The following is a 23,186-nucleotide window of genomic DNA, read 5'->3' as shown; positions in this document are numbered from 1 at the left end:
CCATTTTTAAGGGTAAAGACTAACATTTTATTGATCATTTTTTTTTCTCTCTGCCGGGATCCATTCCCTGTGTGAAAGCCCAATTAAGTACTCTTACAGAATGTACACAAGTGTGCAATTACACTACTCCTACATACCCTCACAATTAATCCTTTTGGTATTGATTACTTACTTATAGTTACTCACGTAACTCACATAGTTATGCTCACGTTAGGCTGAGTACCTTTTGATCACTTGCAAACTTTAATAACTCATAGAGAGCTTATTTTCTATATTCCAACTGCTGGAAGTGAAACTATTTGTAATGGTTATCCTCCAACTCAAAATTGGGCTGACAACTTATGTGATCTCAAAGGCCCATTGCTTGTTCCAAATAGCTGTTTACCTAAATGCTGAGGTATGTCACTTCTGAACACCCTCATAGCATCTTTTGACAACAATTTTCAAGGTGGATTTTAAAGGGGAACTGTCAGCAGGATAGATGAATCTAACCTGCTGATATCTCCCTTTTTTGCATGGGGCACTGAGGATGAAGGTATGTTTTTTTTTTTTGCTATTTAATGTATTCCTCTATCTGTTTTGGCAATTTAGAGCCCTGCGTCACCCCCAGAGTGCCGATCTGCCCTTGGCTAGTTCTTTTAATGATTATAAGTGGAGCAGGCCGCCTGACGTGAGCAGTATCTCTTTTTTATGGGTACATAGATAACTAATTAATCAATACTAAAAGGATTAATTGTGAGGGAATGTAGGAGTAGGGTCATTGTACACTTGTGTACTTCCTGTATGAATATTAAGGTGCTCTGGGGGTGGGGCAATGCTCCAAACGGTCTTACCTGACAGAGGACTACATTAGAACTGCACAGGAATGGCGCTGAGGATAAAGGTAAGAGACTTCTCAATCTTTTGAACTCCCTACAATGGCTTGCTTTTTATGCTTACCTGGATATCCCTTTAAATTAGAAAGCTTGTTTTCTGATGTGATATTTGAATTTGGTGACATTTTTTTAATTTTTGACTGTCTATGGAAATTTCAATAATCCTATTCTACCTCCGGAAAGGTTGAGAAAATTGGAGCTTAAAAAGCTATTCTTAGCATACCCTAACCAAAAATCGCTACAAAATATTGTTTTGTATATACACTTGAAATGCATAATGCCCTTAAATTATGGGGTCCTTTTTCTGAAACGCTGGAGTTTTGCTTATGTCATTTGAACCACAAAATGATGGAGACTCTTGGAGATTCTAGCTGTACTAAGAAATTTATATATATATATATATATATATATATATATATATATATATATATTTTTTTTTTTTTATTTACTTTTTATTATTATTATTATTATTTTTTTATTTTTTTAATTGATCAGCAAATGATTACTTTTTTTGTGACTCTGAAGAGTTTTCAAACATAAAAGAACTAATTCCTAGGTGTCTGGGAAGGCAGAAATGGATAGGATGGCCATTAATGGACAGATATTTTATCAACACTGACACACAGTGAGACATCTGTCTTACCTCCCAACCTCTATATGTTACCACCAAAATGGCATAGATCTGTCCAGTCGCATATAGTTACAGAACAACTCTACATTAAGTAATGACCTTAGTTATGAAAATACAACCTCTCTTGTTTGTCTCCAGCAGTTTCAACCATGAAAAATTCTGGCTTATGTTTATCTCAAACTAAAAATAAACACTGCATAGTTCTTTTTTTATTTCTTTATTTGTGTTTTTTTTTTTTTAATTTTCTTTTGCAAAAAAAAAAATTATTGCAGTACGACTATCCCTGCTTAAAGTTCAATAAGGAGCAAACAAAACAGGTGTGTGGGTGGTCCGTATGGGCCCTGGAGCTGGCCGCAGAAGTGCTGAAGGAAGTGCTGAAGTCTGAAATAGTGTAGCTGCTGGCGTAGTACGGAGATTAAAGGGTGAATTCACAGCAACTGCGGCAGCTGCGGCTGCTGCTGCCAGAGGATTTGGTAATATCCTTGTAGTTAATGGCTTTAGACGTTGTTTAGAAAAGGCTACTTTGATCTGTAGAAAGAAATGGACATACAGTTTAATAGTTTGTTATGCAGAAATTATTGAATAAAAATATGTCAATGCTAATCAAGTTTACATAAATAGATTGATGTAGAGCCTTATTTTTCATAAGTTTTTTTTTTTTCCAAGGGGCATTGCTTGGCTCTAAAACCCATTATGCTAGATTAGCATTCTCCCCAAAAAGACACCTTAGGCTGCGTTCACACCTACAGGATCTGCAGCAGATCTGCTGTAGATTTGATGCTGTGTTCAGTTATTTAAATGAAATCTGCTGCAGAAAATCAGCTGCAGATCCTGTAGGTATGAACGCACCATTAAAGTGTTTTACACAGACGGATTATCGAACAGAAGTGTTGCTAAAAACACCGGCCCTCACCTGCGTCATTGGTCATCTGGTGACAGGCGCCCATGCCGTACCCATACGTCATGGGTCGACTAGGGGTTAGGCCATGTTTAGCGAATTTGCGCAGCAAATTTGGTGTATTTGCGAATCACTACAAAACAAATTTAATGCCCGATTTGCTGTGAATCGGAATTCGTCAGATTCGCTTCGCTCATCTCCAATTATATTATAATACTATTAGTTCATTCTGGCTACAAACTTCCTTAGCTGTTGGTAAGTAATATTAGACTGCTATCAACAAATCTAGTTCTTTACTCAGAGCGCAGAGGTGAAATAAGGCTTTGATAAATTTCTTATGTTCTCTAAGATTAATGAACAATTTAGAAGAACAGTGTATAACACTATGAAGAAAAAAATAAAAGAGAAGGTATAAACTGGGAAGTCCCTGGTTATGGGTAAATTTATGAAACCATAGAAATGTCTTCATTATTATATTGTTTAATTAAGTTACATGTATAATTTAAAATAAATACATTCAATAATAATGTATATAAATATATATGTTTATTCTTTTGCAGCAGGCATGCTGTATTTAGATAAGAGAAAATGGTTTTACAGAGAGCTTATCTCAATTTTACAGTGAAACACCCTGGAGGACAAAATCCATTCTTCTATGCAGCATGTTTTAATAGCTGTAGTTACAGTACTTTCATGGAATGACTGAGAACATTGAAAAGATGTTCTTTCAAGATAATAATTTCTATCAAAGGAGTTGCTAATTTCAAGAAAAAGACAAGCTTACAAACAATTACAGAAACTCAAGTGTAGTTTACCAAAGACACTGTTGGAAGCTAATCAGAAAAACATAAGGCAATACTCAAATATAGTTGGATTATGAGTAAAGGACATGTATAAATGAATAATAATGGGGATCTAACGCTTATGTTAGTTTACCACTATAATATTTGTTCATTGACAAGTTGTCGAAACCATAAAATAAATAAAGGTGTATTTGAGAGGGGGAAAATGTTTTTCAGTTAATTTGTACCTGAAAAGTTATTTTTAAATTTGTAAATAACTTCTATTTAAAAACTCAGCCTCTACATGTTAAAAACTCAGCCTCTACAGGAAGTGGTTTCTAATCTGAAAAGGTGCTCTCTGCTGCTATCTCTGTCTGAGTCAGGAACTGTCCACTAACAAATCCCCATAGAAAATCTCTCTTGCTCTGGAAAGTTCCTGACACAGACAGAGGAGGCAGCAGAGAGCACTTTGTCAGGCCTAAAAGAATACATCACTTGCAGCATGGTATACAACAGCTGATAAGTACTGGAAGGCTTGAGTTTTTTTTTTTTTTTTTTAAATAGAAGTAAATTACAAAATACAATACAATGATTTTCCAATCTCAGAGACCCAGGATTTAATCACAAAAGAACATACAACATATTTTAAATGTCAAAAGTGGGACATTTGCTTTCACTCTAGCAAACAAAAATTTTCACTCTGATTATCTTCTACTCTATAGCTATGTTATAGACCTTCTTGATTAAAAAAATATATTGATCTGTTCTATGCTTTATTGTCTTATCTTTGCTTTTTCAGGTTTTGCATTGGACAGCTGGAGAGGTGATGAAGGGCGCTTTGGTTATTAAATTCAGATTTAAAGAGTAGCTGTCATTAGAAGAAAACATTTGACATGTTACAATGTTATGTCAAAAGTTTTGATTCATTGGATTCTAAGTGTTCAGATTGTGACTGATCAGAAGAACCAGAAGAACTGATGTGTGTTCCTCTCCTTGCTCTGTATCTGTGTGAGCTAAACAGTTTCTTATGCTTACAATATGTGCCTGTTCAGCTGACACAGAGCAGGGAGAGAATATATATGTGATCTATCTATCTATCTATCTATCTATCTATCTATCTATCTATTGATAGATAAGTTCACCAAAAATAGTATCATAATGATTTATAAAAACATTTGAGAAGCCCAGGTAAACATGGCACCATGGAGGATCATGTTATTTTGGATTCTTAGTTTATTAAGTCTCTATTGATAACATATTCCATTTACATGTTTCTACTACATTTTGTTTAGTTAACTTACCCCAAGTGGAGAGGCTGTTTTCTGGACTTTATTGTAAGGGCTGTATTTAGGTTTGGGTGGTTTTCCAGCAGCTCTATCTTTGTGCCTTCGACTACTTATGTGCTGAAAGAAATAAGAAGAAAATGACTGTTTTTGCTTAGTTTATTTTTTACTAAAACGTTCTGCTCTGTTGCCTATAGCAACTAAGCACACAGCGCAGGTATGAGGAAGGGCAAATCAAATAACTTTACACATATATTTTAATGTGCGAGCAATAATATTACCTGTAGGGTCAACACTTGATAAATTAAAGCATTTGTAATAACTTGTGACATATCATTACACCTAAAAAGAAGTAACTGGGTCCAACAGTACTATGGAACAAGGTCCAAGTCAGCAGGTAGAGGAGAGGTGGATGCACAATAGAATGTCCCAAATGCTGACCAGTAGTACATCAAAACAGAAGAAAAATTCCAACAGCATCCAATATTAAATCAGTTTCTTCAAGCTTTTTTAAATATCAAGTACAAAAATGACAGCAATGTTTCAAAGTTATCGGTCTCTATTAAGCATACAAAATGGGGTCTACCTGCATGTGTACCTATACATAGACCTTATGTTGTATGCTCAATAAAAAGACTGAATAATTAAAAACGATGCAGCAATTGGACTCGATATGCAATAAAGCTTGAAGAAACTGGTTTAACCTTTGAATGCTGGTGGACTTCTTCTGTTTTGAAATCATCTGACGTGTCAAAAATGATTGATCATAGAGAGTTGATGAAGCAAAAGAGTTGGATCTTTGGATGGCTGGGGAGTGGAGAGCACTGCTGCAATGGAGACCACTCCAATAAAAGGTTGCCTTTAAATCAGGGTAAATAAGGGTGGGTCTCTCTACAGCTGTCAATCAAATACAGATCTTCAGATCTACAGATGATAATCCATGAAGGGAAAGAGTCAGATCTTTGGCAGGCCTGGGAGTAGAGAGCACTGCTACACTTCCCACTCATATATATATTGTATATTTTCATGCATTTTATAATAAAACATGAAATTTCTCATAGGCGACCACAATGCGCTGATAAATACAGGCATAAAATAGTTACACTATCTGTATTATTAAAAATCTTTTCTGAGGCAATACCTCCAATGAATTAATGAAAACCTTAGAGTTTCGTGTGTCTACACATCTCTGTAGAAAAATTTTATGTAGAGAATCCCCTGCATGTTTTAAGACAGGTTCGGTGAGCCTAAAGGCACAATATAATGTGAATATCAAGCTTAGTCTACAGTGAGAAAAAACAACAGGATTTATATCCAACAGTTTCACATTATTAGGATCGTTGTCATTCTGCCTTAGAGCGGAATTTAGTAGTGCCTGCAGAATTCTGGTATTAAACCTATAAAGAGTAAATGGTGGTTAATTACAATTTGAAGTATGGGTAACCCTCTGCAGTTACAATAGCTACGTATAGCAAAACTCTGCGCATATTATATATATATATATTTATACAGATTTATTTGCAAATTCCACGTCTAGAAAAAAACTAAAACATAATTCGTCAAGGGCAGACCCGGACTATAAAGTCTGGGTCTGTGCCCAAATCCAGGGGTAGAGAGACATGAAAATGTTACTATCTTTTTACTAGTTGCCATGGTCCAGTATATCTGTGTATTAGAAGTTGTGGGACCAGTACATCTACTAATTATTAGCTGTGGGTGTAATACTTGTGTGACACCTGATAAAGAAGGTGGACCGACTCCCTAGAACTGGCGAACTCTGATCGCTTTTTCGGAGGCTCTTTATCTTTAAGTATATGTTGTTTTGTATACAATAACTATATAAAAAAGAAACTTGGTTATGGTGCTGTGCCTGATGGTGATGGAGCTACTGCTGTAGGGAGTGGATATGGTAGATCTGTGTCTACTATGCCTTTGGTGCAAGCAGATGCCAAGGTCTGCAGCGTCTCTTACTAGGACCCAATACTGCTTGCTGAATGTTCAGTAAAGAGCACGTGGAGGCTTTGGTAGATTTCATGACAGAGAGAGTCTGCAGCTCCATGGAGTTGTCTTCCACCCAATCCTCTACTGCTGAAAGCAGAGACCTCTCCACTTCACCCCCTTGCAAATCTGCTAATCAGATTTGACAATTCTGCTGCCGTTGATTTAGTGTACCATCTACCTGCTGCAGCTGAAGACCTGGTATGCAGTGATGCTCAACCAATACTAATGGAGGATGAGGATATGGAAAGGGAAGTGCAAATGTCCAGGGGACCATCTCAAGACATCTCTGACATCGATGCCAATTACTGAGACTTTCAGCAGTTTGGAGACAGCCACGGAGGTCAGCCAAAAGGAATGGGTGATGACAAGCTCCTAGAATCCATAGGGTCTGAAGACCATGACAGCTCAGAGAAAAGGTGGTCATCACCCAGTCCAACAGAGTAAAGAGGGAGCAGGGTGTAAAAGCACAGCAGATGGCCCAAAAAAACCAGTTCAGAGGCACATTCTGATGTGGCATATCTTCCGCAAAAGTGCTGGGCCTTAAGTGAGGAGTAAATATGAATAACCACCTGCATTATAAAGCACCTAAATGAAAATCAAAATCTGCAGTGGATCAGACATCAGAAAGCCATAAAACATCTGAGACTCCTTCTACTCCCTCTCCTGCTTCAGTTCTCTTGGTTCTCTTGGCAAACAGAGGATGTCACAGCAGCATCAGCACCACCAACAGCATCACCAGCCATGTCCACACCTGTCCCAGGGAAGTGTATAGCTTTCTTACCCTCAAAGCCTGGGGAGAAAGTGCAAATACCACCCTTCACACCCACGAGCCCTGCATCTAAATGGGAGCATTGCAAAATTGCTGTCATTTGAAATGCTCCAATTTAGGCAGGTGGAGACGGACAGTCTCAATAAATTGATGGCGATGACTGTCCAACAGTACTTTATTCCTAGCTACCACTACTTTTCTAGATGGGCAAACCTTCATCTGCACCAAGTTGGGGAGAAGATAAGGTGTGCACTGTGCAACACCACCAGTGCCAAGGTCCACATTATTACCATTTTGTGGACCAGTAAGCAAGACCAAGGATGTTACATCTCCCTTACTCTACACTGGATACTGGGTTAATGTAGTGGAGGCTGGGCTTAATGCGGGAACAGTCTTGGCACACGTGCTACCCCCGTCCAGGATTTCTGGACGTCAATCATTGCCCCTGGTTGCCTCCTACTCTGCTTCCTCTATAGTCACCTACTCATTTGGCCAGTGTAGCCAAGCACAACCAATTTCTGCACAGCTAGATAGAAGTGTGCTCAAACTGATCTATCTGTGAGGCAAACCCCACACCACCCAGGTGCTGTGGGCGGGGATAGAACAGCAGACAGACAAGCTGGACAGATGGAAACGCTGGACCCGAAGCCCAACAGGTTGGTGTATGACAATGGGTCAAATCTGGTAGCAGCTGAGCAAGTTTAACGTACATCTTTTGCTTGGCTGTGCTGCATTTGCACAATATCCTAATATGCTACATTTGGCCACAACAGAGTGAATGAAGACAGCTGCTTCTAGCCCCATTCACTGTATAGAGCTAGCACTGAACAGATGATCACCAACCCTTTGATTAGAGACTGATGAGCTATGATGTGGATAGCTCATTAGTATGTTTTGCCTGGAAAACCCCTTTAATTAAGGACACCGCCCTCATATAATATCTATGGCAGAACTACAATACCAAGTCTTTGTTGATATAATAAAATGTCAACCAGTATGTTCAATGTTGGAAGGACTACAAAACATGGACACTGGAGGAATAGACACGTGTGATCAGGTCTGATCATTATCTGATTATTATCTATCTGAGTATTATCTATCTACTGATTATCTCTATCAATCTATCTATCTGATAGATAATATATAATAAAATAATTTTGTTTAATTTCCAACATCATCCCAGCATTTATCATACGTTGAGCTTAGTTCGTCAATATAAGAGGCTTAGCCTGAAATTCGAACTTTTTTCTCCAGTACAGTAAATAAAAATTAATATTTCAACAGTAAGAAGGAACTGTTTGAGTGAGAGATATATTTAGCCCCGAGGCACCCTATGATTTTAGCCTTCTCATCTGCTGCATGTTATAAGATAACAATATTCACAGCTGTTATACACATGGATTGACAACCACTATGAAACACTTGCCCTCCCCCCTCCCTCACTTGTTTCTTAGAACTCAGCTTGATCTGTGAACTTTTCCCACAATCTAAAACTCCAACATCAATCACAAGTCTTTAAGAATTCATTTTACAATTACTTTCTGCTCAAAGTGTTGCTTGGCATTTTGCAGCATTTGATGCCCGATGCCTTCCCGGTCCGTGGGGAAGGAGGAGACAGCCGAGTACCACCTGGAATTCCAGGATACAGCCTAGGTAATAGGCTGTATCCTGAAATTCCAGGCAGTACTCGGGCTGTCTCCTCCTTCCTCACGGACCGGGAAGGCATCGGGAATCAAATGCTGCAGGTTGGAGAACTTTAGAGTTCGATCGAACCTGCTAAATCCTGAGGTTCAATCATCTCTATTCACATCTATGTAAAAGGAACATGGCCTGTACTTAATGCTGGCCTAGGTTAATAGCAATCCTAGGTCACGCCAACGTAGATATTATTTACAAAAATATTTTTACCGTTGTAGTAAAAAATATATATTAAAAAAGGCTGCGGAGACCATTTGCCTATTTTCTGTCTTCAGTTTAGTGCCAATGGTGCCTTGGAAAGTCTGGTTATTAGGAAAGTGCTTCCTTAAAACCTAAGAAGTCTAGGGTTGATGTGCAGTGGATTCCTCTCAGCTAGACAGTCAAACACAATTCAGGTCCTATTTGGACTGGTATTGTGCTAATAGCAGAGGATGGGTAAACAGTTTGGCTACAGTTCTAATGAACTTCTTCTAAGAACTAGAATTTAATTATGTATTTAAAAATTCCATTTTAACCCCTTCACGTCAGCAATCTGTATATACACATTCCTATTGCACATGTCCCGTGCAGTAGGAATGTATATATACGTTCCTGTTACTGACGGGGTTTATGATGAGAGCAGGATCGCTGCAGGGATAGCGATTCCGCTCTCATCTGTGTACAGCACCGGAGATAATAAGAATCAGCTGCGATCCCTCAGCTGACCCCCATTAACCCCTTAGTGGCCGCCGAAATGGCGGTCACTAATGGGCCGGTGCCGCCGCTGTATTTCATCTCCCCCCTCCTTGAATCCACTGTGGGGGGAGATGAAATGAGTAAAATCAGACCCCAGATCAGCCCCCCTAGTGCCCCGGTAACTAACCCCCCTCCCAGCTGCGGCCATCAGATCCAAGATGGCCGTCGCCATCACTGTGAACAGAGTATATCTATTCACAGTGATCAGCTAGTAAAAATTAATGAAACACCCATGCTCTCCGCCACCGGAGGTAGCGCAGAGCATGGGGCAGTGATCGGGGACCCCACTGTGGGGTCCCGGTACAAGCGATCAGCGGTATATACTATATACCGCTGATCGTTTGTACCATGTGCTCCAGGCACTTTTTATCCCCTGTCACCATAAATGATTGGTGACAGGGGATAAAAAGTGATAGTGTCCCCCCCCCAAGTCGCCCCCCACCCCCCCAGTCACCCCCGTCCCCCAGTCACCCCTCCTAGCCCATATACTCACCTGATCCTGGAGCTCCTACCTCCTCGACGTCCTGGCTGGTTATGAAGTGCGCATGTGCTCCACAACCAGTCAACTCTGAAAATTTTAAGTGACAGAGACCAATTTGGTCTCTGTCACTGAACTATGATTACTGTGATAGAAAATATCACAGTAATCATAGTAATACAGTGAAAATAAATGTATAAAGTACAAAAAGTGACAAACATACAAAAAAATAAAACACACACTTTTTATTATAGTAATAATTGCAGTTTACTCCCAAATTACCCCTAACCCCCCCAAATTACCCGTAACCACCGCAGGTTGCCCGTAACCACCCCAGGTTGTCCGTAATCACGTCAGACTGCACGTAACCCTCCAGATTACACGTAACCACCGCACGTTGCCCGTAACCACCGCACATTGCCCGTAACCACCGCACGTTGCCTGTAACCACCGCAAGTTGCCCGTAACCACCGCACGTTGCCCGTAACCCCCTCCAGATTGTCCGTAATCACCCCATATTGCCTGTAACCACCCCAAATTATATGTACCCACCCCAGATTACCTATAAGCACTTCAGTCTATCCGTAACAATTCTAGATTGTCTGTAACCCCTCCAGGTTGCCCGCATAACCACCCCAGGTTGCCTGTAATCATGCCAGATTACATGTAACCCCCCCGATTGCACGCAACCACCGCAGGTTGCCTCTGACCACTGCACGTCGCCTCTGACCACCGCACGTCGCCTCTGACCACCGCACGTCGCCTCTGACCACCGCACGTCGCCTCTGACCACCGCACCTTGCCTCTGACCACCGCACCTTGCCACTGACCACCGCACGTTGCCCGTAACCACCGCACGTTGCCAGGACCCCCTCCAGATTGTCCGTAATCACCCCAGATTGCCCGTAACCACCGCAGGTTGTGCATAACCACCCCAGGTTGCCTGTAATCATGCCAGATTACATGTAACCCCCCCGATTACACGCAACCAACGCACGTCGCCTCTGACCACCGCACGTCGCCTCTTACCACCGCACCTTGCCTCTGACCACCGCACGTTGCCACTGACTACCGCACCTTGCCCCCGATTGCAAGCAAACAACGCAGGCTGCCTCTGACCACCGCACATCGCCTCTGACCACCGCACCTTGCGTCTGACCACCGCACGTTGCCACTGACCACAGCACCTTGCCTCTGACCACTGCACCTTGCCTCTAACCACCACAAATTGCCAGTGACCCCCTCCAGATTGCCCGTAACCACGCCAGATTACAGTTACCCACCTCAGATTACCTATTAGCACTTCAGTTTATCCGTAACCACATCAGGTTGCCTGTAACCACCCCAGGTTGTCTGTAACCACCCCAGATTGTCTGTAACCACCCCAGATTGTCCGTTACCACCCCAGATTCTCCGTAACCCCCCAGATTGTCTGTAACCACAGCAGGTTGCCTGTAACCACCCTAGATTGTCTGTAACCACAGCAGGTTGTCCATATCCACCCCACGTTGCCCGTAACCACCCCAGGTTGCCTGTAACCACCCCAGGTTGCCGTAACCACAGCAGGTTGCCCGTGACCACCCCATGTTGACCGTATCCACCCCAGATTACCCGTAACCACCCCAGAATACCGTAACCACCCCAGATTACCCGAAACCACCCCAGATTACCTGTAACCACCTCAGACTGCCCGTAACCACCTCCAGATTACTCGGAACCACCCCAGACTGTCCGTAACCACCCCACATTACCTGTAATCTATTTTAGTATTTTAATATTTTATTTTAGTAACTACACTATTCTAATAACTATTACTAGCTGCGGTTTTGCTCCAGCAAATTTGCGCTCCTTCCCTTCTGAGCCCTGCTGTGTGCCCATACAGTGGTTTATGCCCACATATGAGGTACCGTTGTACTCAGGAGAACCTGCGTTACAGATTTTGGGGTACATTTGTTCTCCTGTTCCTTGTGAAATTTAGAAATTTCAAACTAAACCAACATATTATATTGACATAACATAAGTAACATAACAATATATAAACATAACATATATTATTGGAAAAATTCAAGTTTTTCATTTTTACTGGCCAATTTTGAGGGGTGTACTTTTAAAAATGGGGTGACTTATGGCGAGATTTTACTCCACTGGCCCTACAGTGGCACTGAAAACGCACCTGGCGCTCAGGAACTTCTTCAGCAAAATCTGCATTGAAAAAGCTAATTGGCACTCCTTTCCTTCTGAGCCCCACTGTGTGCCCATACAGTGGTTTATACCGACATGTGAGGTATCTTTTTACTCAGGAGAACCTGCGTTGCAAATTTTGGGGTACTTTTTTTCTCTTGTTCCTCGTGAAATTGAGAAATTTCAAACTAAAGGAACATATTATTGGAAAAATTCGAATTTTTCATTTTTACTGTCTACTTTTGAATACTTTCTTCTAATACCTGTGGGATCAAAATGCTCATCCTACCCCAAGATGAATTCTTTGAGGGGTTTACTTTCCAAAATGGGGTGACTTATGGGGGTTTTCTCTCTGCTGACACTACAGGGGCTCTGCAAATGCACCTGGCACTCGGAAACATCTTTAGCAAAATCTGCAATGGAAAAGCTAATTGGCGCCCCCTTCCTTTTGAGCCCCGCTGTGTGCCCATACAGTGGTTTACGCCCACATATGGGGTACCGTAGTACTCAAGAGAACCTACATTACAAATTTTGGGGTGCTTTTTCTCTCATGTTCCTTTTGAAAATGAGAAACTTTAATCTAAACGTATATATTATTTTTTTACGGCCTAATGGTGAATACTTTCCTCCAGCCCCTGTAGGGTTAAAATGCTCATTATACCCCAAGATGAATTCTTTAAGGTGTGTAGTTTCCAAAATGGGGTCACTTATGGGGGTTTCCAGTATACAAACCTCCTAAATAAACTTAAAAAAAGAACTGGTCCCTAAAAAAATCAGTTTTGGAAACTTTCACGAAAATGTGGTAATTTGCTGATAAATTTCTAAGTCCCGTAACACCCTAAAAAAAGTAAAATATGTTTATGAAATGAAGCCAGAATAAAGAGGACACATCGGTAATGTGACTTAGTAACTAATTTATGTGATACGACTTTCTTTTTTTAGAAGCAGAGAATTTCAAAGTTCATAAAATGCAAATTTTTAAAAATTTTCATGATATTTTAATGTTTTTCACAAAAAACACACAAAGTAGTGACCAAAGTTTGCCACTAATATAAAGTGCCATATGTGCTGAAAAACAATCTCAGAATCGCTAGCATACGTTAAAGCATCACTGAGCTATAAGAGAGACAGGTCAGATTTTAAAAAATGAGCCTGGTCTTTTAGGTGCAAATAGGCTTGGTCTTGAAGGGGTTAAGTGGGAAATTGTTGCCCCAGTGACGTGTTTCATAAATGATTATATAGGAAAAAAAAACCTGTGCAAATTAACTTATCTTGAGAAGAAAGGAAACTATTTCATATTAACCAACCCAGAGGTAGAATCTTTAATTTAAAGTCAACTGTTTTTGCCTCTCCTCAGTACAGAGCAGATCAATGGTTAGTTTCAGAGATGGTTTAGATGCAACTTGTCAACAGGGGGTGCAGTTCTTACTAAAGAGATCAAAGGGTATATGTACATTAAGTTTTGAAGATGGGTGAACTTTTTAAATTTTTGTTTGGCCAGTTTAACAACCCACTTTGGACAGAAGTTGTTTGTTCTAAGCAGCTGAGCACCCCTAAAATCTCTTTTTAAGACATGTAAATGGATTTGCCTAAAACTGTTTGAGCTGTTGTGAAGGCAAAATTATTTTCCAAGTTTTGGTCATATTCCTGGCTACAAGGAAATGGAAAATACCCAGTAGTAAATATTACTTTGTATAAAACACATTGCACTGGTGAGTTTTTAGGGTTGCTAAAATTGAAAAAAAAAAAGAGGTCAAAAATGATTTGTTTCTGTTATCAGATGCTTAACATGGTTTGTATGCACAGATAGAAGAAGGATGGACTTTTTTCACTTTAAATTATTTGGAGAATCAACACATTTTAAAGTGTGCACACAATGTAAAGTACGTCTCCCAGCTGTACTTTGCATTGTGTGCTAATTGGAGTGAACATCATAGACAGCAGCCATTCTGTGACACAGCCATTTCACAAGGGCCTCTGTTTTGCCATGTGTAAACATGGCTTAAGGATTAATTATCTGAAATGTGTCAGACATTGTTGGTGTTCCATAGGGATTTTTTTTAATTTTTTTTTGCTATAATATAAAAAGACTATATTTAATTGCCAACTCCTGCCTTGCTGGATACAATTGTTCTCTTCAATGGATTTCTAAAAGAGCTGTCCTGTCTTCTCCAGGCTCATCCATGCAACAGATTTGTTGTCAACAACATTCTATAAGCTGTTACCTGTTTAAGCTGTGTCTCAGAGTTAACATGGACATCACAAATTTCACAGTGAAATGTTTTGTTCTGGAGACCAGTATTTCCCTTGGTTAAAGGTCCTCGGCCTTTTACGCCCGCTCGAGGAAATGCTTTAATAGTTCCGCTTCCATTCCTGGCCTCTACCATTGTTTTGTGCTTTGTACCTGCAGTTATTGAAACACACAAAAAGAAATGTCTGTCACAAACACTTGCGTTAAAGACATTCAATTTTATCCTGGGCTCACAAGGTGTACCTAATAAAAAAATTGGTTTCTTTGATGAAATGACATCTGAACAGCCACAATTTACCATTCTGACGCAATTTATTGTTCAGGTACTACTGATGTTTACACAGTTATGGTTGTTTTTTTAGTTAATCTTAAAGGATTTATCCAGGCTCAGAAAAACATAACCAAAAAACAAAAAAACACTCCGGTGTCCAGTTTTGTTGTGTGGTTTTGCAGCTAGGTTCCATTGAAGTGGATGTAGCTGAACTGCAATACCACACATAACCTGGGGACAGGGGTGGTGCTGTTTTTGCAAGAAAGTAGCTGTGCTTTTACTAATTCTGCATAACCCTTTAGGCCATGTTCACATGGTGTAAGACACCCGCCGTACTATGACAGGGTCACAGAATGGCCGGTGTTAGAGAAGATCTTTCCACCCAATACTGCAGTACCGGCCAGATGATCTTCATTTCTGCTCAATTCGGATGCGGGTGCCCCCGTGTGTGCCCGCATCTGAATTCCCTGTTGCACACAATGGAGCAGGCGGCTGGAGCCGCACGCTCCATTGTGTAAACTGACAGGTTTACATGTCAGTTTTTTGCGGCGCTGCTAGGGATCCCGGCTGGAGTGTATACTATATGTATACATTCCATCCAGGATTCCCTCAGCTGCAGCACAATGTAGGTTAAGTATTAATCATAACAGTGTTGCAAATTGGCAACAACGGGCGTGTTTAATACTTTACTTACGCTTTGTGAACATAGCCTTAACCCCTAGACGACCCTGGACGTAGGATTACGTCATGGAAGTCTGTCCCCAGACGACCCATGACGTAACCTTACGTCCTGGGTGTTTTTCCCGCTATGAAGAGCGCTCCGGAGCGGAGCGCGCTTCATAGCAGGTGGGGGCCGGCTGCAATCAGCAGCCGGGACCTCACCGGTAATGACACGCTGCAGCGATCGCGCTGCCGCGTGTCATTAACCCCTTAAACGCCGCGCGGCCGCGGCGTTTAAGTGTAAGTGACAGGGGGAGTCCCCTGTCACTTACCGATCGGGACCCTCGCAGTGTGACTGCGGGGGTCCCGATCGTTGAAACGGACTGCCGGAGGTCTCTTACCTGCCTCCGTGCGGTCCGATCGGCGATCTGCTACACTGAGCCTGCACAGGCAGGCTCAATGAGCAGGTCGCCGATAATACTGATCAATGCTATGCCTATGGCATAGCATTCATCAGTGTAGAAATCAAAGTAATGTATGTACAAGTCCCCCAAAGGGACTTCAAATGTGTAAAAAAAAAAAAAGTTAAAAACACTAACACACTACCCCAAAACCCCTCCCCCAATAAAAGTCTAAATCACCCCCATTTCCCATTATATAAATAAAACATATAAAAATGAATAAATAGATAAACATATAATATACCATAGCGTGCGTAATTGTCCGATCTATTAAAATATAACAAGCGTCATTGCGACCGGTAAACGGCGTACACGAAAAGAGGGGAAAAAGTGCGCAGATTACCGATTTTATGTTACATTATATATTTTAAAAAAATCAATAAAAAGTGATCAAAACGTCCAATCTTCACAAATATGGTATTAATAAAAACTAGAGATCATGGTGGAAAAAATGACACCCCATACAGCCCCGTAGGTGAAAAAATAAAACTATTATAAGCGTCACAATAGGCCCATTTTATTAATATTTAATTGCCAAAAAAAAGGATTTCATAAAAAAAAAATATATATAACATTAGAGAATCTGTGTAACCTGCATATGGTTGTGTTTGGACTGACCTATAGAATAATTGTATCATGTCGCTTTTACCATATAGTGCATTACGTAGACACAGGAACCCCCCAAACGTTACCATATTGCATTCTTTCTTACGATTTCACCTATTTATATCTTCATAAATAATATATTTGGAATTCCATCATACATGTTATGGTAGAAAGAAAGACGCCATTACACAGTACAACTATTCCTGTAAAAAACAAGCACTTACATGGCCCTGTAGATAGAAAACTGAGAGTGCTAGAGCTCTTAGAAGGGGAGGAGGGAAAAACGAAAACACTAAGATCAAAATTTGCGCGGTCCACTGGGTCATTTTGGGCCTGGTCCTCAAAGGGTTAAAGTGGACAGCGTGAGTAGAAAAAATGTATTTTCCTCTTTTTGTATTCAATCTTTGTTTTGGCTTAAAAAGACTGGACGGTATAAACCTGTCCTCTGTATGGTTTAACCATTTTTATATAGTTTGATTTGTAGTTAAACGTGATAATGATTTATTTTTTTTTACAAGCAGCAGCAGGATTGTCCCATTTATCTAAATGAGGCTGGCAGAAATCTATGCACTTGCTGCAAAAACAATGCCAGATGTATCAAACAGATTTTTCAGGCAAATACATATTTTTAAGCCAATCTGTCGCCTATGAACTTACCTTAGGACGGCCAATAAATCTGTTCAAAAGTTTATCAAGGTATTAAATACATGCTGAAATATGTGTTGGTGACTACAAATAAATTGCTTGAATGTTCCATGTTATGACAAAAGCAACTAAGCTTGTTCTGTAAGGATTCTCCATATTCAGATAATGTCTGATAAAGTCAGACAACTTTCTAACCCAATGAATATGCTGCTGCCTTAACACTGTACTTGACTATGCTTTCAACAACTATATATAAATATATGTAAGTGAATAAAATGGAAGTCTCTGTTTGACAGAAAAACTGATGTTAAGCATAGGAGGAGGCCACATCTGCCTTTCTGTCTTCCCCCTCTTCTCCCCTCCTGCCTACCCATCAGGCGAGCTGGGCTTACGCCATTGAATATGCTAGGGGTGCAACATTGATAAATGTCCCCCCAACAAGCACAAAACAAAAATAAAAAATATTTTCCAAAGGCGTCCATCGCGTTTCAATAAAATTAAGGGAGAATAAAGTTGGATTGAAAGTTCACTCTTCTTCGCTCTACACAGCCCCTATTGAAAAAAAAAACCTGCCAGGAGATTTGGCTTTCAGTACTACCTCTATTCTGATGACACCCAATAGTACACCCATTCTGGTGACATCACTCCTTCTTTAGTTCAAAACAGAAGTAACTGTGCGTCTGCTCTTTGTAACAAAATTCCCTCTCTATGAAAAATCTAAAGATTTTAAAACCTTTATTTTTTTTTTCTCCAAGATCTACTAGCCTACACATCCACAAACCTGAGATTTACATTTTAGCATGTGATATTACCATAACATATAGGTAGCACGTTATGCCAGTTGATTCAAATTTTTTTATTTTTTTTCCCCATCTTCAAACTCTCCCCTCTCAAATTTATCATGAATAATTTTCTCTCCCCAGTTGCTACACGGACCTGCATCACTGCATCAGTTGTCTATCCACTATAGAATAATCATCACCCTCACACAAAGCTCTTCACAATGCTATACCTCTCTATATATCTTCCTATTTCTTCTGCTGGTAATCTAAGCCCAATATTACACAGGGCGATAATCGCTCTGTGTAATAGAGACAAAGATTAGGTTGTTTATTTAGGTTCAAACCTAAAATCATCGCGGATCGACTGCGCACTGCAGCGTGTAATAGTCATGCACGGTGGGTTACAACGATTCCACAAGCACCATACTTTATCTAAACATGTTGCAGGTCTTCTCCTGCGCTCCTTCTCCCTCCCGGTGCCGCACACAGCAGCAGCTTCAGAGAGACCTGTCTGAGCCTACAGACGGCTTATCCAATCACTGGCCAGGACCGCCTCAGCCAGTGATTGGCTAAGCAGTCTGTCAACTCAGACAGGCCTCATCGAAGCTGCTGCTGCACACGAGACCAGGAGGAAGAAGGAGCGCAGGAGAAGACGCAGGAGAACATATTTAGGTATAGTATTGTCTTTAAACAAGGGCTGCAAGGACTTTGGTAACGATGTCCCTGCAGCCCTCGCTAAATAATTATCGGACCGTGTAATAGGCCTAGTAAATGAGCGCCGATCAAGCAGATCGGTGCTTGTTTACATTATTGATCGGGCCCCCATTGGCCCATGGAATAGGACCCTAACAATACTTTAGAATCCATATCCTCCACCCCACTCTTAGATTTTTCTAGTGCTACACCAGTTTATCTTGAATGCTATACCCTGGACAATTATAGTAATTACCAACATCCATAATTTTAAGTGTGCCCCGTGCATCTTTTTATGCACATCTACCACATTCCCTAATAAGTATTTTTTCCTTTTACCAACCCTTCCTCTTTTTAACATGATTCCTGTTCTCCATTCAATGACTTGCTTGTTGTACCTGTACACAACCAGATACACTTGGCTTGTGCACTACCCTCTTTTATGACAAATAGCTGCCCCATTGTAATAAAGCACCTTATACCCTTAGTTTCAGTACTATGTCCTGATAGATTGTATGCTCTTAGATTGTTACCTTGTATTACCTCATTTTCTCTGTATATATACACTGAGTATGTTGGTGCTAATTTAGAAACATACCTCACTGGGATCCAGCGCCATCCTCTCACACGGCTGGTCTGCGTGCTCTGGCAGAGTGACATCAAGGAGACCCATCTGCCTCCCTCATTACCAGGGAGGCCGCTGCTCAGCATCACCAACCCGGAGACGCTCATCATAGCAATTCCTTTTTCAACTGATAGCTTGGGCTGGTGTCCTGGTTCCCTATAAGTATTTGGCTGAGACTCACTGGTTTGCTGGCTATTGGGCTTGCTCTAGCTAGCATTGCCTGGCTTTTGCTTCACATTCTACTTCTGGCTTTTCTGAATACCCCCCAGTTAACCCTTTGTCTGTCACCTGCCCTGACCTTTTTGCCTGTTATTTTTTACTTTTTCTTTGCATGCTGATCCGGGACTTCTGCTACCTGTCATTGAATAATGTGGATTGTTGAGCTTCCTTATTGTGTAATTGTTTGTCTTGTGTTCGCAGCTATTCAGGATAGGGACTGTCACCCAGTTACCCGCTGATACCTAGGGCAATCTCTGTTAAGCAGGCAGGGACATGGGTGGGGTGCCAGTCAGAGCTCACTTGTCAGTGTTCCTGTCAGTCCTTACCCATTATCATAACATGCTAAATATATATATTTTTTATATATAATAACAATGGATTTGATCATTGAAGTTTAAAATACTACACCTGTGCCGAAAAGGGATTAATCATATTACTTAAATAATGTGCAGCTCCCTTGCAGAAGACCAGAATAAACAAGTAATATATAAAGAATAAATCTTATTAAGCACCGAATGGCAAGTTATTTATCACAACACGGGTCTGCAATAGATTGGATTACATAGAGAGATTTAATATTTGACACAGTTGTTTATACGGCAGAAAGGCTGTAATTATATTCTTACTTCCCACACTGAACCTGGCACATTACAACACTCAGGATAAATACTGGAGTGTAATTAAACTCTGAGGTACACTACAACAGTTTTACTGCATACATAAATACACTATTGTATAGTTTTCACTTGTTCTGCCAGAACAGCCCTGGCCCACTGGAAAAATAGACTTTTCAAGATCTCTAAAGGTCTTCTGTGGTATCTGTCACCAAGATATTAGAAGCAGATCCTTTGAGTCCTGTAGGTGGCAGAGGGGCCCCCATGGAGTGGATTTGTTTATCCAGCATATTTCAAAGACTTTTTAATTGATGGTCTATCTTCAGCATAGACTACAAGTATCTGATCTGTGGGTGCCAGCATGCCCCCTCCCCATGGATTGGCTGTTTGGCAGAGCTGATGCACCAGGATATACTATGTAAATGGAACCTGAAGCCCCAGCATATTCTGAGAACAGACCATCAATCAAAATTTCTTAAAAATGAGAAATTTGGAAGCCAAGTAAACATCTTAGGCTATGTTCACACTACGTAAGTTTCCTATTAATCATGGCAGTTGTTGCTATGAAATATGAAATTAAATTGTGCTGCCGTCTATGGTATTACACATTGGGGGAGTTTTATCGAACATGGTGTAAAGTGAAACTGGCTTAGTTGCCCGTAGCAACCAATCAGATTCCACTTTTTATTTTTCACAGACTCTTTGGAAAATGGGGCAACTGAGCCAGTTTGACTTTACACCATGTTTGATAAATTTCCCCTATAGTATACAGTCAGGCCGGAATCACTAGCGCCACCCCCCCCCCCCCCCCCCCCAAAAAAAAAAAAAAAAAACCTGACATGTCAGTTTTCTGTGGCTGCTATTCATTGAATAGCGACTGCTATTGTCCGCTAATGTCGGTTAACACAATGGAGGGTGTGGCTCTGGCCGCACGCTCCATTCTGTGCAGTGGGAAATTCGGAAGGGCACCCCGAATTTAGCAGAAGTGAAGATCATCTGGCCAGTACTGCAGTACCGGCCGGGATGATCTTCTCTGACACTGGCCATTCTGTGACCCGGAGATAACGCATCATCCTATAAGGTCACAGTAGGCTTGGCTGGAATTTCTTTTCTGAGCTCTATCCCCTCCTTCTTGTGATGTCACCATCCTTGCCTAATCCTTCCAGCCTATATCACATCTGCCTATCATATACACAATTACTTATACATGTTTACTGAAACATTTAGGGATAATGAGGTGTGCCTACAGCATGCTGCATTATGATGAATAGAAAGAAAGAATAGACCGGGACAGCTGCTACCTAACTGTGCAATTGTCTGCAGTGAAAGAAGATCTGCAACATCTTTGGGTGGAGAGCTGGCAGGAGTGCTGTGGGAGGGGAGTAGGCAGGATGGAAGGTCTGTGGTGAACAGCTGAGGGAAAGCAATGCGTTTTGGGAAATAAGCAGGAAGTACAACCACGAAATACAGCACTAAGACCTCCAACACCAATGAATTTTGGTGGTTTCAGAACTGGGGCAGACAGTTTAACCTTTTACTTAATGTTCTGGCTAATCGTTGTGTATATACAGTATATATAAACAGAAAGTCTCCAAATATATGACGGTTATCCCGTAATTTGACTGCTATATTAAGTACAAAAATAGCAATGTTTTTATCACTTTGGCAGAAATTTTGGCAAGACAGAGAAAAATACTTTTGGCTAGAAGGCCGTGTCATTTTTTCCTTAAATAGGCTTCCAGCTGAATTTAGAGATATTAATGATGTGTTTGATAACACAATCCAAATCCTTGTGTTCTGAGATGTTGAAAGCAATAATGTTCCTTCCTTTTGAGATGATGAAACATGCAGCGTTTACAAGCATTGGCCAAGCTGTATTTAGGTTGAATATAAAGATGGAGGCAATAAACTAGCAGAAAGCTACAGCCATCATATGGCAAATTATTAAGATTATTTTAGAGAAATGGATACGAGGCTTGAAGATCTGTTTTTAATAAATAAATATAGGAATATGTTCCAGTTCTGTTATTAATTACATAAGGGCTTCTTTTTATCATATAAACCAGGGATGGGGAACCTTCGGCCCTACAGCTGTTGCAAAACTACAATTTCCATCATTCCTCGACAGCCGAAGCTAAAGCTTCAGCTGCTCAGGCATGATGGGAACTGTAGTTTTGCCACATTTGGAGGGCCGAAGGTTCTCCACCCCTGATATAATCCATTGTGCATTAAGGGATCTGTTGGACAGTTCCAAATGGTGATTGAAAGAACCCACTAACTTTACGATGACAAAAACTCAGACCAGACCAATTACAGAACGTCAAAGTGCAAATACAAGCTAGATGCTACAACTTTTCAAGAAAGTTTTCTACAGCAAATGACAATATTGCCGGTTGTAGGCAACAATAAAATGTGGCAGGTGCCAATCTCATATATTATTAGAAAAACTTTTTATTATATATGGTATTATCAAGTCATGGGGCTTTTAGCCTAGTGATAAATTTTAATGATATGATTTTCACCTTGGTAAAAAGTTCTAAGATGTGGAAGACCCAATCAGGGCCGGCCTTTGGGGTGTGCGACCTGTGCCTTTGCACAGGGCGCATCACTCCTGGCCAGCTGGGGGGGCGCTCTGCAGACAGCTGCACACATAACTGGTCTGGCAGACAGACATTCTGTCTGTCTGCCAGAGCGCCCCCCTAGCTGGCCGCCTGCCCTCTTTGCATAGGGGTTGGTTCGGGCCCTCCTAAAGCCAGACGGACTGGGGACCTGGCAAATTAACGTTCCGGGTACATCCCGGTAAGCTCCGCCCCCCGCCGATAAGCCCCGGCACCCACCGCGGGTGGGATACTTTGCCACAATGCAGCATGCTGAACTGCAGTGTCATCAGCTGTGTGTGTCAGCTGTTCTCTGTGGCACAGTAGCATCAGTGTGGTGACCTGTCACCTCTGCCCACCCGTGTGCCTCCTCCCTCCAGCAATTCCTGCAGTGTCCAGCATGCTGTGCCCCTGCTGTAAGCCTGATGCTT

The 23,186-nt window shown here is 41.1% G+C and overlaps 1 protein-coding gene across 2 annotated transcripts in view; it reads right to left on the bottom strand.

The window, feature by feature from the left end:
* Nucleotides 1-1,373: 1,373 nt before the first annotated feature.
* The window catches only part of ZNF385D (zinc finger protein 385D), a 269,331-nt gene continuing 247,518 nt past the window's right edge, over nt 1,374-23,186 (bottom strand). Inside the window, exons 6-8 of one of the 2 annotated variants that reach the window (XM_069960422.1) lie at nt 14,557-14,735; nt 4,488-4,589; nt 1,374-2,034 (exon numbers count right to left, since the gene is read on the bottom strand). In XM_069960422.1, the coding sequence (XP_069816523.1) occupies nt 1,801-2,034; nt 4,488-4,589; nt 14,557-14,735 (515 nt within the window). In that variant the 3' untranslated portion in view covers nt 1,374-1,800. The remainder of the gene's footprint in view (nt 2,035-4,487; nt 4,590-14,556; nt 14,736-23,186) is intronic. The other variant, XM_069960423.1, reaches the window with a different exon arrangement.

Source organism: Dendropsophus ebraccatus, chromosome 2 (genome assembly GCF_027789765.1).
Source record: "Dendropsophus ebraccatus isolate aDenEbr1 chromosome 2, aDenEbr1.pat, whole genome shotgun sequence".
Lineage (NCBI taxonomy): Eukaryota > Metazoa > Chordata > Amphibia > Anura > Hylidae > Dendropsophus > Dendropsophus ebraccatus.
The sequence above is the reverse complement of the archived record's forward strand: the minus strand, read 5'-3'. Positions and strand labels throughout refer to the sequence as shown.